At 42.2% G+C, this 16,447-nt stretch overlaps 1 protein-coding gene across 1 annotated transcript in view; it reads left to right on the top strand.

Moving 5' to 3' along the window:
• The first annotated feature begins 384 nt into the window (after positions 1–384).
• The window catches only part of ITPR1 (inositol 1,4,5-trisphosphate receptor type 1), a 153,097-nt gene continuing 137,034 nt past the window's right edge, over positions 385–16,447 (top strand). The window contains exons 1-3 of the mRNA XM_088532057.1: positions 385–410; positions 7,972–8,079; positions 11,721–11,791. Of these exons, the coding sequence (XP_088388183.1) occupies positions 385–410; positions 7,972–8,079; positions 11,721–11,791 (205 nt within the window). The remainder of the gene's footprint in view (positions 411–7,971; positions 8,080–11,720; positions 11,792–16,447) is intronic.

The following is a 16,447-nucleotide window of genomic DNA, read 5'->3' as shown; positions in this document are numbered from 1 at the left end:
TTCATTTGTAAAGGAGCTCAAGTGATTGGGCTTTTTTTTTTTTTTTTTTTTTCTCCCTTTTAGATCAGTAGGGCTGAAAGTAGGTCCCTGGCCACTAGTGGTTCTCCACACGTGTTCATCATGTGGTGGCAGTGGCTCCTCCTCTTCAGTTGCCTCTCGGAGGCATTTAGGTTTTTCACTGCAGACCTGGGTGCCTACTGGGCTGTATAGGACAGGAGACCAGTGAGCGTACCCTGGTAGGGCTGCTGTATCTGCAAGACAAGAGAAGACTTGCAAGCCTTCAACAGAAGAGACCTGCTCGTAGGAGAAAGCCATTGCTTTATTGCTGCCAGGGACCCAAAGCTACCAGGAACCATTCAGGAGAGTCAAGACTCAAGCACTGCCATGGAGCCTCAAGAACCCCCGCCAAGGTGAAGTATTGGCAAGAAAAGCAATGGGGAGCAGAGGACATGAGAAGGATGGAAGTACTGGGCATGCAGGATCTGAGGGAGATGAACAGAAGTAGGAGGAGGGTTAGTGAGATGGACAAAAGGAAAATACTCTGGTACATTTAGGGAAAACTGCATTCGCCAAAAAGAGCTTGTATCTTGTGAGGTAGCAGGAGGGCTCATACTTGATGAAAGGGGCTGTAGGAGATGGCCCATTCTGTGGCAAAGCCTCAGTAGATATATGGCCATGCAAAATGAAATTGGAACTGTTCTGTACATTCTTCTTCCTTGGCCACTTCTCCTCTTTGGCCAGACTCCAGTGGATATTATAAACCAAGCTTGCTCTCTTTCCCCATGACATTGGCTGCCCTGGTTCTTTTGGCATGTTCCTGCTTTCTCCTTCTGATAGAAATATTCTGGAAAACAGTGTGTGCTTGTAGGGCCTCATCCAGAGGCTGACATCTAAGCTGCTTTCTCTCTTCAGGGTTAGATGCAGTATCAACTTCATACTTTTAATGGAATTAAAAATTTGCTGTCAGGTAATACTTGGTCTGAAACATTAAGAAATACTTTTTTTTTTTCCTGATAGTGTGCCCCTAATTTCTTTTCAGCTTTCTTCAAATGTCTGTTAATTGCGTTTCTTGTATCGGTGAAATGGCTGCTGTATGATATGTCTGTCAGGATAATTTCTGCCTAGTGCGGTTATGAGTGTTTTCCTTTTCAACCCTAACTTTCTGTAGCTACAGCATGGCTGTTATCCTGTCTGGTTGAACTTGACAAATCAAGAAATGCAGGCCTCCTATCTGCAGAGAAAAGGATATCACAGATGTTTGCTTATCTGTACTGAGTATTTATTCAGGTTTAAGTTAACAGAGTACGTTGCTTTTGTTTCCTTTACCTGACTTTCATTGCACCTATTAGTCACTTCTGAGAAACTTCATCATTTGTAGGGTAACTATAAGAAACAGCAGTTTCTGTGGTATGCCAATAGCAGAACTCAAGTGAAGCACCATCTTGCTGTACGCGTGTTCGTGCCTCCTCTAAGGTGCCTCAAGACGAGGTGGAAACAGTTGATCAGAGTGTGCGACTGGGATGAGCTTCCTGCTGAGAGATGAGGACGGCACAGGCTGGTGGAGCGGGATGCAGGAGATGGGGATCCTAATCCAGGCTTCGAGTCTAACCTACTTAATGACCTTGAGAAATGGGAGCACTGTGCTGCGTCCTGCCTGCCCCCTTTTGCATTCGCCATCTTGTCTATTTAGACTAAAACTGTAGGAAAAACTGCTGCATTTTAAGTATTAGGAGGAAAAATACTTTATCTGAGAAAGCATGTTTCCCCTCTTTAATCTTTGCTCATCAAATGTCTGCAGATACAAGGCTGCTGGCTGTAAAAGTTACCTTAAATGGAAAACAGGATCATGTGGTAGATAAACATAACATGTTGATATATTTCTTTAAATGTACTATCTCCAGAATGCAACATGATGTGCATGAAATTAGCAGCATATAACCCTGTCAGTACTTACCATGGTTCTTGAGCTCCTTCCCTTCAGAGCGTGTCAGGGTGAGCAGGGAGGGCAGCCCAGCGCTGGGGACGGTGGGGATGGACTCCCCAGGCTGCTGTCGTTGTCCGTGTGCTGGGAACAGTGCTGGGGTCTGAGAAGCCTCTTGGTCTCCCTCTACTCCTCAGTTCATGCTCAGCAAGGGGGCTAATGACCTTCCTGGGACATTCCGCTTGGCGTGCAGTACTTGTCACGGCTGTGGGGAGCCAGCTGCCTTTCTGCTGTCACCCAACTCTTGTGTTTGCCGCTGGGTGCATGAGTGCAAAGGGCCCTCCGCAGCTTTGCGAAGTCAGAAGCTTAGAAAACCATCAGGTTTCCTCTTGCAGCCTCAGAAGAGTGATTATTCACTCGATCTTTTAAATGGAGCACTTCTTCCTTCGTCTGCTTTAATGAAATTCTTGTGAATTTTTTCCCCCCCTCTTAGCCCTTACGGAGGTAACCTCCTATTCTTTAAAATAAGGATGGGAACTAGTTTTTTGTTTCAGATTTGAAAAGTTAACTGCACTTTTAAAATAGATACAGAATGCTAGGGTAATTAAATAACTAAAAAAAGCATTGAAATTGTTAGAAAAATCTTAGTTGAGACACTTTGCAACAAGTCTAGAAAGCCATTTTTTATCAGGTAATCTTGTTATAAAGTTTAAGCTTACCCAAGTGTTTAAGCACTTGCCTCTCACCAAAGTCTAGGGAGTCACTGTTTGAGAGTCACATTATAGAAATATCAGCTTGGCAGGTCTAAACCAGAAATATTAAGGACCCAGTCATGTTTGCTTTGAACACTTTGAATTATCTGCCTCTATATGGTCTCTCTTGAGAGTCTGTAATATTAGTCATATCTGTTAATTTATGGATGCATGGCAATGACTTTTAGGCCACAGCAGTTTTGTTGGCTTTTCTGTCTCTCTCCACTGTTAAGAATTCAATCTTTCCTTTTAAAAACTGAAGCAAAATTAGGCTTTCACTGTAGTCTTTCCTATCTGTAGATTTTCAAGTACAATGCAATTTGAGATTCTAGCCTTGCCTAAATTCAAATAGTGATAAAGTCTTTGTTAAAGTGCTGCCCCAATTTCTAAAACAATACCTACAAAATTGTTGGTCTAATTGAGCAATAAACTGCAGTGAAAATATGCTAATGGTGAACTGAGTACATCACAGAACTGCAAGGCACAGCAAGGAGCTTTCTCGCTCAAAACAAACATCATTAGAACTACCTTGAAAAGATTAAGTTGTTTCCTTCCTGGTTGCTAGAAATCAAATCATCAGCAGTAAGACTTATTTGATCAAGTTTATTGTACAAATAGGATTTCCAGTCATAGGTGAACGTATTAAAATCCCCCCACAGCAAAAACGTGAGATGTGATATCAAAATAACCAAAAACCCCTTTGAAGAGCCTTTTGGCATTAAATTGCTTGAGATGAGGAATGGAGACTGCAGAACTCATGTTACATGCTGTCCTGCTAAGAAGTAACTTCAAAAGGGGGCCTTGACTTTGTTGTTCAAGGAAGGCAATCTCTCCCTGGTGCTCTGTAGCCTTCTTCCTAACTGAAAAATTCTAACTGAAAATGATCAAGAGCTAGATGAGCAGTAGAAGAAATTGGTATGAGATGTTTACAAATCGGTTGCATTTCCTATTCAGAGATCTTCAAAAAGCAGATGTCTCATTAAGATATTTGATGTTAACAGTAGTTTTGATTTCTAACTGTCTTTATTGAACATTCTGCCTTAACCACCACTATGAAATGAGAAGATGGGTTGAAATATCTGAGTTGGAGTGACTGTTGGTTTTTACTGGGTTACTCAAGGTCATCAGCCTAAGTGTGTGATCTGCTTGTGCCCTGTACTGATGGCACGTTATAGGCATGTCCGAATCCTCCGTAAAGCCAATGGGAAAATTTGCAAGGAAGGGTCTGCTGGATATCACCTGTGAATTGGGGGGCAGCATTAGTGATTGAGAGGGAAGGCTTCGTGCAAGCCATTCCAATGTGCTTGTTTTTGTATTGCAAGATTGACTATTTTCACTAGCATTTTGCTATATAAAATGCAGCAAGATTGACTATTTTCACTAGCATTTTGCTATATAAAATGCAGCTTGTTTGGGGGAAGTGCAATAATATTTTGTGCAATTAATATTTTTTTAAAGAAAAACACCTCTCTGCCCCGCTTGACTAACTGTTGTACTTCCTCTTCAGTCAGAGATCTATTTCTAGGTGTTGTGGTAGTTTTGCCTAGAAAAATTCCACCCCACAAAGATATGTAAATTGCAAAAATATATGTATATATATATAAATTGTAGAGTAGCAGTTATTTATCTGTAGAGCAGATTGTGATGCTGTCTCTGAGCAGAGCTGTTAGGCTCTTCACCACAAAAGCTGGTATTGATGGCGTCTGTAAGAATCCTCCTTCTCCTCCAGGCTCTTTCCAGCAGCGTCACCTTCCACCTTGCCCAGCCGAGGCCGGGGAGAGGGAAGCGCGTCCTTCCTGACCAGGGCTGCTGGTGACTCCTGAGCCGAGTGCCCAGGAGGGAGCCCCTGCTCTGGAGTCTGTGCAACCCACCTGTGCTGGGACCTTGGGGTCACAGCTCTCAGATTTACAGGTTTGGTTGGTCAGGTTTTTTGTGGCTGTGTCAGCCACAAAGGGTTCTCCAACTGAGATGCCAAGAGTCTTCAGAAATCAGCAGTCACCTCCTGAAAGGGTTTCAAACTGCACCAGGATACATTGATCCTGAAAACCTTGTTTTTTTGTTTTTGTTTTTCTCAAATGTCCTACACAAGGGCGTAAAATACTCCATTTGCAGAAGCTGATTGCTTAGTGTTTAGTGCAAATAATTGATTAATCACCGGACTAGCTTTGTCAAGCCCCTTGTGGAGGATGATACCAAAGCAGCTTTGAAGTAACCCAAATTAGCAAATCTTATATAGAAGGAGGCTTGTTGGGTCATTGAGTTGCCTCACTCCATCTGCCAGTTCAGCATGTTCCTGAGCACTGTCCAACCTCAGAAACACTGTGCTTAGAGATAAATGTCAAACGGATTGGCTTTTGGTATTCAGTTATAAAAGAACTTGAGATGTAGACACATCGCACAGCCGCATTGGTTTTAAGTATGGGCAAGCCTTGAAATGACCCAGGTAAATAAGTATTTTACTAAGGGGCTGGTCCTCCTTGGAATTGGCTCTGTGTTTCATTCGAGCAAGGTCCATCCAAGTACCTCCCGCTTTACTGTGGATAACATCATGCTGATCAGTGTTTAAATAGCGCTCAAAAAGAGTAGGGGGCTGGTGTGGGAGGAGTATTCACCCACTAAATAGTGGAAAGCCACAGCAAATAAGGTTGCTGTAGTCAGGTCAAGCTGTCGAAGTCTCGACTCCACCAGAGGAACGGTCAAACCCGGCGGGATGGGCACGCTCGCTCTGCCCGGGCACCGGAGGGCTCGCGGCGCCCGCTGCGGAGCTTGTGCTCAAGTTCCCATGTGCTGCCCGCAGCAAGGCTGTGCTTGGCACCACTGAGCTACACGGAGGCAGAACTTGCTTCTGTAATGATGAATTTTACCCAGTATGGAAATATATATATATATTTACACGTAGATGATTCAAATCTGAACTGTTTTGAGGGTTAAAAATACCTTTCCATTATATATGAGGGTAAATAATGGGTATAGCTGAAATTGCTAAACATTTTACTATTGGAGGTGTCAGTAGATTGCAAATGTGCTTTTGTATGTTGGAATCACACAGGATGCAGTGCACTATGGCTGGAACTTTCTCAGTAGAGCAAACTTCAAAAATTCTATGTTGTCATGCAAAATAATTAGTATGATGCAGACACTTGATTATCCATCCTTAGGCCTGCATTTAGTCAATGGTCGGGGGTTTTAGCTTTTATCCAAGAAAAATTGTTCTCTCTCCTAATGGAAGTCAGTAATTTTGACCTTTACATTCTCATGGGAACAGCTGTGGGGAACATGGGTCTCTTCTAAAGTAAAATGACATAGTCTGATAAAATATTTCCCTTCCTCCACCAAGAGGGGGATGCCCAATATATATGCTACTGTAAAAAGGAATAGTTTTGAGCTAAAAATGTTGTTTGTGTGTAACCATATTACAGTACTGAACAGGCAAAAAGTTCAAAAAGATTTTAAATCAGCCCAAATGTAAGACAGATGGCTAGTGTGCTCTGGAAGAGTTCCTTCATTTTGCTTTGGGCTATATGAATTTAGGTCTCAGGTTTAATTGTGAAGGCCTGAAAGCTTTGGCATGAAATACCTTATTATTAAACTCCAAGTCAGGGAATAAACCAAACTGTATTTCTAGTGATACTAGCTCAGTCATTTTGCGTGTTTTTGGCATCTAATTCAAGATAGGTAGTGCTATTACCCTGCCTAGTTATCGAGAGGGTGCGGACGGACTGTGTGACATATGCAGGGGCTGAGGGACTTGGTGTGAACCAAGATGCCTGCGGTGCCGGCACACGGGCTGGCCTGGGAGCAGGGACTTCTCCCCCTGCTTACGGACTTGGCCCGCTACCCTTTGTGTGTCTTGACTTTGATTTTCATCAACATACAACAAAGGGACTTCCAGATATGAGAATCATGTCTATAACAAGCTTTAATTTTATTATTATTTGGGTGTGGGGGGGAAGTGAAGGATAGCTGCCTGCAGCCCCTGTCTTCTGCTTGCACCCGATCTGCACTGTGTTATTGGCATCAGCTTTTAAATCGCCATGAATCTGTCCTTGCTGAGCCCCAGCGTTGCTCAATAATCTTGATCCTTACTCTTTTGGTAAACAAGATAGTGTTCAGTGAAAGGGACTGCTTATCCCACATACAGTGTCAGGGCTGTGCTCTGCAGTAAGTGATCCCTGCTGCTTCCTTCTCCTGCTGGCAGACCGTTTAAAGGTGACTTGGGTTGTCGCGCTGGGTGTCGGGGAGGGCGAGAGCATTTTCAGGTACGTTCCCTTGGGCCCGAGGGCTGGGTGCTGGATGTATCCCGTGTAGCCCATGCCAAGAGCAGCCTGCAGGGCTGCAAACAGCAGGCAGTACTCAAAGCTATTTCACGCTTTGAGCCCAGCGATCAAAAAACATGGCTTAGAGGGATCTCCAAAAAGCCAGTAAATGATTTTTGAAAAGAGGTTGTTAAAAGCTGACCAGTTGGGTTTCCTCTTATTAGAGATCATCATCTTTGGCTCTATTTTTGTTGCTGTGACAGATTGTGTTGTGTTTTTTTTTTCTATTTGAGTGATGGGCAAGTCTTGAGTCATTCAGTCCAGGATTTGGGGCTTAAAAGAGTAATGATAGTCCTCAATACTGTGAGTTGACCATACTAGGTGGCTTTTTCCTTGCTGTTGTGTCTGGACCACCTTTTTGGAAATAGGGTTGAAATATTCCTAGTTTCATAGGGATTTGACTTACTGATGTATACTTTAAGGTATTTAACTTTGAAAAAAAATCTCAATCTTTACATGTTTGCATGGAAAATCTGCTGCTACACAATGCCTTTAAATGGATGATGTGCCTATAGTGAATCATGCCAACCTTCTAGACTGAGTGAGGTGCTCCAAGGACCTTCAGAGCGTGTTCGGCCCTGCTGGCGTCGCTTCTGAGAGCGCTGCTTGGGGTGGAGGAACACGCGGTGACTGGGGCAGCGGGGACTGTCCGAGACTGAGGCAGCCCCTTCTGCCTGCCCGGGGGGTGTGCAGATGTCTACAAGCATCGGTGGGACAGATGCAGCTCCCACTGAAACAATCCCACACTGAATGGGCTGCCAAGAGCCTGTTGGTTTTACCTGGTTTGTTTTTTCTAAGCAAGTATTTTGATGTGCTGCATGTTCTTAGATACCTGAAATTTCACTGCAAGGACTTAATGCAGATTTTCAAATAAATAAAAGCAAACAAAAGTGGAGGTTACAATAACAATAGGACCCCTTCAAGTAGCTTATGTCAAGAGACCCTTCTGGCTAGTAAATAGTAATGTTCCTTTTTCTTGCAGGGGCGGTAAGCCAGAGATGACTGACAAGATGTCGAGCTTCCTTCATATTGGAGATATTTGTTCTCTCTATGCAGAGGGCTCAACAAATGGATTTATTAGCACTTTGGGGTAAGAACAACTGTTCTCTTGTACTAAGAACATGCGTATGAAGGACTGACAGAAATGAACCAGCTATCCTGAGCCTGACTCCTAAGAAACACTGGGTAAAGCAAGGCAGCCTTCTGTACAGACTTGGCCCTATTTTTAAAAATGGCATGAAGTTAATATAGCAGATGGAAATTTAAATGTAGGGAAGCTGGAGAGGATATTAATGGCCATCATTCAGTTTTAATGTGTTTAGTGGGGAGGAAGAACTCTCCAAGATTAAGCAATGGATAGAGGGAATGAAAGCAAGAAAATGATTTTCGTGTTGTCTGTCCAATGTTCATTTGTGTGTCCCGTCCTGTCCCTCCTTATTCTCTCTTCCTCTCTTCTCAGTCAGGAATGAATAGGCCCCAAGTGCAATCTGCTGATTGGAGAAAGAATGTAGTGTAGGCCATGTAAGTAAATGATAAAACAGGGGGAAGAAAATAAAGGAGAGCCGTGACCCAAACTGTTTATAAAGCACTGACTTGTATGACAGGTTTTGTCCTTCCTTACAGTATTAGAGGTTTCTCATACAAATAAAATTGCACTTCTCGTGTCAAAGGAGAACAAGTTTTGAACGTCTGGCTTTGCCAATGGTCAGTACCCACTGGAACTGCAATGGGAGCTTTGCCTTGCCTACTCCTGTCTCCTGTTGTGCTTCCTCATAGACGTCCTTTGCGCTTTCTCCTGGGAGCCCCTCGATATTCCAACAGCGAGTGCCTCGAACCACTGCGAAGAACATGCCACTTCATTAAACAAAAGTAGCCATTTTCCTAGGGCAAGGAATATTTTGCAGAGAAAAGCTGTGTAATTGACCTGCAGTAGAGCTAAAGCTTCGACAACTTCCCTATTTTGCTCAACTGCTCTTTAGGAGAAGTCTAGCAGAATATCAGAAGCTGGCGGGAGAGCTGTGTCCTGCTTTGTCAGACCTTACCGGGGCTGGATGACAGGCTAAAAGGGCACATCTGCCACCTTCTTTCAAAACAGTGAGAAAGCAGTGGGAGAGAATTAGTGTGCCACATTGCTGTGGTACCTCAACAATGGAAGAGTAGTAAAGAAGCAACCAGGAAGCTTGATGGTCTTGTGAGCAGGCACCCAACATGCTCCTTCTCATTTCCAGTAGCCGTAAGAGCCTCAGGGTGGGTACAGTGACAGCAGGCTTTTTTGATGCCTACTGTCAAGATGCATCTGATAAGTGGAGCTCCCAAGCAGGGTACAGAGACAGCATCCTGGTAAGTCTCTCGTCAGGAAACTGGGGGCTGGAAACTCATCTGAGTGACTCCAAACTAACTTGTAGGTTTAGTCCTCTAGCTGTTAGGATTCTGGAAAAAAGGGGGCAGAGGAGGAAGCAGACACTGAAGATGCACCATGATCTATTATAGGAAAGAGAAGAAAATATGGGATGCTGCCAGAAGGGAAAGAAGGTATGATAAAAGCAAGGGATGTAGTAAGTAGGGTTGGATGAATAGTATTTGGCGAATGTATTTGACAGATTTCTCAGGTACCCGTCAAATATGACACGTGCACTCTGCAGTACTCGATCAGCTGTGTAACTGGCCAAATACTATCTGCTGAAAACTGGCAAAATGATTGAACAATAAATATTTGGCTATTTTTTTCTTCCAAGTATTGAAGCAAGTTTGGCAGTAAATTCCAGAATATGTAGAAAGTTATGTTTTGTTTGATCCCATACAATGCATGATGAACAGTATGCAATGGCTGTGGCTTTTGATGGCATTGCTAAGCAGATATTTTTCACCATGGGTAGTCCTTTGAGACATTGTTCGCCACACAGTACATTTTTTTACATACATTTTTTAGGTACATACTTTTTAAGGCTTTATCAGGTGTTCTGATGGCAGGTCTAAATATCCTTTAGTGTTAAAAGTATTCTCTTTGATTTGTTTAGTACTGTTTTAAGGTAACTGCATTATATAATGGCCACACATATTCTGAGCCTGATTTAAGCCAGAAATCCCAATTGCTAGATGAAACATGAAAAACATTATCATCTTAATAAGCCTTCATAATCAAATTAATTTTGTCCCATATTTGATTTAGCTTTTGTCTTGGAGAAAATTAAAGAAGCAAAGGAAAGATTTGGTGTAATTGTATTTTATACCATGTGGAGTTTTGACAGTCTTATGTCATAACTGTGTGTAATGGCTTGTTCATATGGTTACTGAAGGTTGAGAAGCAGACACCACTATACGTTCTAACGTACTTCTGCCAAGTAACTCTCTTCGAAGGGAGTTACCTATTCAATATTCTGATGACCTGACTTTTGCTTAATTGGGACTTTGCTCGTGCAGTTTTCCAAACTCAGTGCTCAGTAATTGTTATGATTACTGGTGTAGAATATATCCTCTTTTGTGTTTCACACCCCATAAAATTATTTTTGTAGTAATTTCAAAAGTTTGTCTTCCACTTAAATCTCAGGATGAGAGGAATATATTGCACTGAGATTAACTATCTGGGGGATTATCAGAGTAACCTGATTTTTAACTCTTTTTTTGGCCTTTGTTCACTGGAAATAGGTGCTTTGGTCAGCTCAAATATTAATATTCTTGTTGGAGCACAACTATATATATAGTGAATAGGGGGAAAATCCATGGGGAAAAAGCAACTTATTCATATGTTTGCATATGCAAATTTTAGAAGCATAGAACTGTTGGGTCCACTTAATCTTTCTGGATCACTTTTATGCACTTCACGATTGTCCATAAATGTTGTCTCAGGATGCTCCCTGCATGTAACCAGCCTGCAAGGAACAACTCTCATATTCTAGGTTTCAATCTCTTTCTCAAGTTGTTTCTGCATGAGAATGAACTTCTCAATTCTTTAAGACCTTGGAGTTTTATTTTCTACTTCTGTGTAGAAGGCCTCTTTGACAGATTGGTTTAAAGGTGCCAAGTTGAATAATGTAGGATCAAATCGGGAACTGCAAAATATTTGATTACAGTTGTATCTTCGTGATTTGGATTTTTCATGATTCCCTATTGGAATGGCTTGGCTTCAGCTGTATGATTGGCTTCCTTCCTGGTAAAGCAGGAGGAGTTTAGGATCTCTTCACTTCCCTTGGTGACTGGTAAGCAAGGGGGGTGGTATTTGTGCCTTCCTTTCTCTTGGGAGTAGATTTCTACTGTGGCAGTCAAACCTTCTGCCTTTTTTGGATACTTGACAGGTCACAGGGGCAGTGTCCAGTTTGCAGTGACAATGGCCTAGTTGTCATTTTCCTGTTTTTTGCCCTTTAATGTAAACACAATTGCAATGCAATTCAAATCTGTCCAAGAGGCAACATTTGTTCTGAGGCTGTCTATCTTGTGACTAGAATATGGGCTGTTCTGTCTGCACCTCAAGAAGGGGACATAAAGATGATGCAGTAAATGGGAGCAATGACTTATTTATTGTCCCGCCTACCCAGGAGCATAGCTCTGGGCAACAGTAAAATTAGCTGCATGCTTTTTAGAAAGGTTTGGCATAAGTTGGCATCTGGGGAATGTTTTCTGCTGAAGTGGCCAATCGGATAAAACACTGCAAATAAACCCCTTTGTTTTTGCTATCAAGGATGTAAGCACTTGCATGGGAAAAGAACCTCACTTCAACTGCTCGTTTCTTTGCAGCCTTGTGGATGATCGGTGTGTTGTACAGCCAGAAGCAGGGGATCTTAACAACCCACCCAAAAAGTTCCGAGGTAAGTTCCTTAGGCAGCTTGTCACCTTTCTGGTTGGAACAAGTGCTTCATCTCATGCAGTCACATGCAGTGATTCTTGCCTTTGGTGCTCTCAATAGACTGTTAGTGTGGTGTCATCTTCCACCAAGGGCAACTCGTAAGCTTACTGCTGGCTGTAGGTGAGGAAAAAATCCATGTATATCTGTGTGAATTGAGTTGTGGATCTTAAAAGTGATGTTTGAGGAGGAAGAGGATGGGGTTGCTGACTGAGCCTTGCTTTCAGCTCTGTGCAAATACAATGCCTTGGTATGGATCACCTCTTGACTGCCTCTTCTACCCAGAAGGTAGCTCAGCCCAAATGTTCTTAACTGGATGTACCTTTTATTGCCTTTCTCATTGGTGTGGGGGCATCTGTGTCTCATATGTTTTTGTTGGAAGAAACTTGTTTCTTTAGTTAAGCGTTGGCTTTCCTGGAAGCTCAGTTACCATCGTTCTCCTCAGATTTGATGAGAATTGCAGGTGGGTACCCCTTAAAATCATGTGTCTTCTATACAACTGGGGTCTTTGTTTTTCTTGAGTTGTTTAAGCTGTGCCAAAGATGTCTGACGCCATGAAACCCTGTGTTTAAAATACTGCTATAGTCCATCAGGCTTTTTTACTGGAAAACTAAATAGCTCATCACTAATATTAGAGAGGCAGCCTTGGGAAGCTTTAGTATTCCATGTTAAGCTCTCCAGAAAAGGAATACTATTCTTACAATTCTTACATGAATTACAGCACTGCCTTAATGCTAGAATCAGCTGGAGGAAAGAAATCAGAGGGAGGGAAAACAAGAACAAGCCAGTCCTGCTAGCATAGTTTAGGGAGGCAGATAAGAGACATTAGGTTGATGTGAATCATTGCAGTTAGAAGTTGTAAAAGGTCTCATTTTTCTTACAATTTATATGTGGAGAAAGGATGGTGTGAACCTTTTTAACCTTTGTAGTAACTTCACTAAACTTTATGCTTAATGGTGAATTGTAGTAAAACTCATAAAATCTTAAAAAGCACTTGTTGTTTATACACATGCTTTGTAAGTATCATCAAAGATAAAATGTTTTCCTCAATAAATATCTTCAGAAAAAGTAATAATGACATTTATCTCAACACAAATGGGAGCTTTCCCCTTTTTATTATGAATCTAAGACACCTAGAGATACTGTCCCGTAGGAAATCTGTGCCAAAATTCGGAACCACATCCAAGTCTCTTCCATCTTATTTGGGGTTTTAAAGATGCCTTGCAAAAATGCCTCCCCTGCGGAGGGAACACCAAGTTGTCTTAAGGCACATTTAACCAACCAGTATCACTTAATTCTGGGATCTAAGGCATTTGGTGAATGCAATTCAGGAGTCTCAACACTGAATTGGTAACACTGTTAACTTGCATGATTTCCCTAGAGCAGGACCAGACTTATTCATGGGCCAAGTTTAATCAAATGTCAGTGACTTCTGTGATAGCTTTGCACAGTACTGGACAAATGTTTCTATATTATAACCTGCTATATATATCGGTAACAATCTCTCTTCAAAAAGAGAGCACTAAAAGCTTTCCAAATACAGGTCAGTTAAAATGCCTTCTGAAAAGCATTGACTGTGTATAGTTTCATGGTATCATTTTGAAGAGTCTCACTTTAGATAATATTTTTAAGAAATATAATTTTCTGCTTCTGTGGGCCAATGTAGCTTTTGTGGGCAGATATAAAATAGCTGTAAATGTTATTTTTATGCTTAATGAAAGTGGTGGGGAGATGTGTACAAGCCAGACTCACTGCTTAGATATGCCTAAATGAGGAAGCTGAGGGAGAAACCCAAGCGTGCATTTCCTGTGGCAAAATCAATCTGTCCTGCTTTTTCTTAGCCAGGGGTGTTTCAGCTTTTAATGTCTTGTTGCCTAGACTACACTTAATCAGCTGTATCTAGTGGTGCTGCACGGCCTTGGTCTAGGGGTTGGGAGTTTTCACTTTGTCCTTTAGCTCCTCAAAACAGCAGAGCTGCTGTGCACGCGCTGTCCTTCCCTCCAGGACTGTCTCCCATGTGGAGGAAGGCTGTAGCGTAGCCGATGGTGCTGCCTTCTTGGTGAGCACCTGCCAGCACCAAATTCTGGTAAAATGCTTGCAGGGTGAAAACAGCCTGCCTGAGGAGTGCTGTGCCAGAGAGCTGCTCCTTGAAGCCCAAACTTGTAGAAGTTGCCTGCAGGAAAAGGCAGCAAGGGAATGTGGGTGGCGCAAGTTGGAGGGAATGATGTGCAGTGACATGACTCGAGCTGGGGATGGGGAGCGCTGAGCTTTGCACTGCCCCGGGAAAGCCTACAAAGTCTGGAGGACATAAGGGCTTGTTTTGTTGAGAAAATGGTCAGAAAATTAGACCAGATTAATGCGGTGTTGGTGGAGCATTGAGAGGAGGAAACGCAAGAGGAGGCCTAGGGGAAAATGGGATAAGGTTCTGGTAAGGTTGGGAGTAGGGGTAAAAATAATAGACGATAAGATGTATTTGAAGGGGGAGGAAAAAAGAAGCCTGAGTTAGAAGGTAGCAATGCTTCCCTGAACTCTCAGGAAAGTTATTAGTCAGCTCCTTGGCTCCAAGTTCCTCTGAGTGTGTCTTTCAGCAGTCATTTCACATATTATTCACTGTAGTAGCTTTAGTTCTTTAAAATTCTAGGATAATCGCTTGCAGGTGTGAAAGCTGAGCTTTCTCCCTTCCTCTCTCATTTCCCCAGCAGGACTAGGTAACACTTGAAGCTTACTTGAGGGAGGCTGGTAATTATGGGCTGTGAGATTGGAGTGTTCGTTTTTACCTCTGGCTTTCTGGGTTCACTTTAAACACGACATTTTTTTCATGTAGAATAAGTTGTTCTGGCACTTAAAGAATTTCCAGCTTCAGACAAGTCAAAAGCCTCTCAAACTGATTTGGAAAAAAAAAAAAGACTTAGGAGGTTCACTTGGGTATTTCCTTTTAGAAATGTTAATATAAAAACTCTTGTCAAACAATTTTATCTTGTCTGAATATACACATGAGATTCTGGGAAAAAAAATCCTAGTTGTGCAGGTCTCCAAAAAAACATTGAGACAGTTCATTGATCTTCTATCTGTACTGTTTTGAACAAGAAAGAAATTTTACTTATTTTATATAGCTGTGTTTGCTGCTATAATTGTTGTCTGACTATGGGTATGCATCTGAATAGTGTCTATAAATGAACATTCTTTTAATATGCATGGATTTATGTGGAAAGTATGAACTGCAACTGAACTAGCTATGCTAAAAGCATCAGTGTTTCAATAGAAATCCTTTGTACTTAAATGCACAGAGAAAGACAGCCTTTCCAAATGTAGCAGTAGTGGCAAAGTTAAAGCAGAACCTAGGGCTGCTAATTTTGTGCATATGATGCTGGATGCCTGCTCTGTTAGTTTGTATGTGCTTTTGTAGAGGGTTTATTTGCGTTAATTTTGTATTGGAACGTAGCACTGCGCTAAGCCGAATTTGTTTGCTCAACGCAAGGAGTGGGTACTACACCAAAACAGTCTGTCTGAGAGAAATTCCGTATGTTTCTGCCTTTGGGACTTGCAGATTTGCCTTTTAAGTGATGCAGAAGGTTTGCGATTAGCCCCACGAAATGGAGGAGAAAAGGGCATTTACGGGGTTAACGTGTCCGGCAGCCTCCTCCTTCCCCCAACATTGTTTTAGTAGTTGCTGGGCAACACTTTTTTTTGGCAGGGTGTTCAAGGAATGAACCCATATCTCTCAAACTTAAAATACCCTCATGGTGAAGCAGAAGATGAGTAGTTGAAATTCTGTTTGTTCTTTTGATCCTAATCCATACTGTACACTATTCCTATCACGCTTATCTGGCATTGCCAAGGCTCACCCTGAGCACCTGAGTCTTTGAACTAGAAGTTCATGTTTAATGGAAGAAATGACCTGAATGTGGACAGAAAAGCCTTAATGCATGTATACTGATTCTTTTGATGGACTTCTCTGAAATTCCCACTGTGCTCAACGCGGTGAAAGCGTGCTGACTTTCATCCATAATGGAAATGTTTTGAGGCGTGTTTTGTTCTCCATAGCTTTGCCATCAATCTCCAGCTTCCACCCTGCTGCTTTGGTTAATGTGAGGAAAGCCACGTAAAGCATGCCATGCTGATGCAGGCTGTGGAGTTAGGTGATGTATTGCATACATACTGGACTATTTAGCTTTCTAGGCAGAGTAGAAGGAAACCTTGTTTATAGCTCGGCATTCTCACTGAGTTTACAGGATTTTTCATGTAAAGGGCAATACACTCAGTCTGCAGTTGCTTCCCAAATGCATCAGAATATTATTAAGGCAAAACAAGATCCATCTGTCTGTTAGTTTGGGAAAAATATTAGCTGATTATGAAAATGCACCTTCTCCATAGTAAGTATGAGCCTCACAGTGTCGTCTGTTCAGCTTCATATAAATGTAGCTTAAAATTCTCTTGCTTTCCATATACCCATGGATAGTTTTTCAAATCCACTCTGCTGGAAGCAATGTTCAGAATGGTTTTTGGTTCTGAAATTTTTTGATATGGAATAGCCTGGACTGATTAACTTTCCACATACATTGAGGGAGTGGGAGTTGGTGTTTTGCAGAGGCTTGAGGGCACATTCCTACATTCCTGGGAT

Source organism: Tinamus guttatus, unplaced genomic scaffold (assembly GCF_059628265.1).
Source record: "Tinamus guttatus ecotype Peru unplaced genomic scaffold, ASM5962826v1 Tinamus_guttatus_pri_ptg000451l, whole genome shotgun sequence".
Taxonomy (NCBI): Eukaryota; Metazoa; Chordata; class Aves; order Tinamiformes; family Tinamidae; genus Tinamus; species Tinamus guttatus.
The sequence above is the reverse complement of the archived record's forward strand: the minus strand, read 5'-3'. Positions and strand labels throughout refer to the sequence as shown.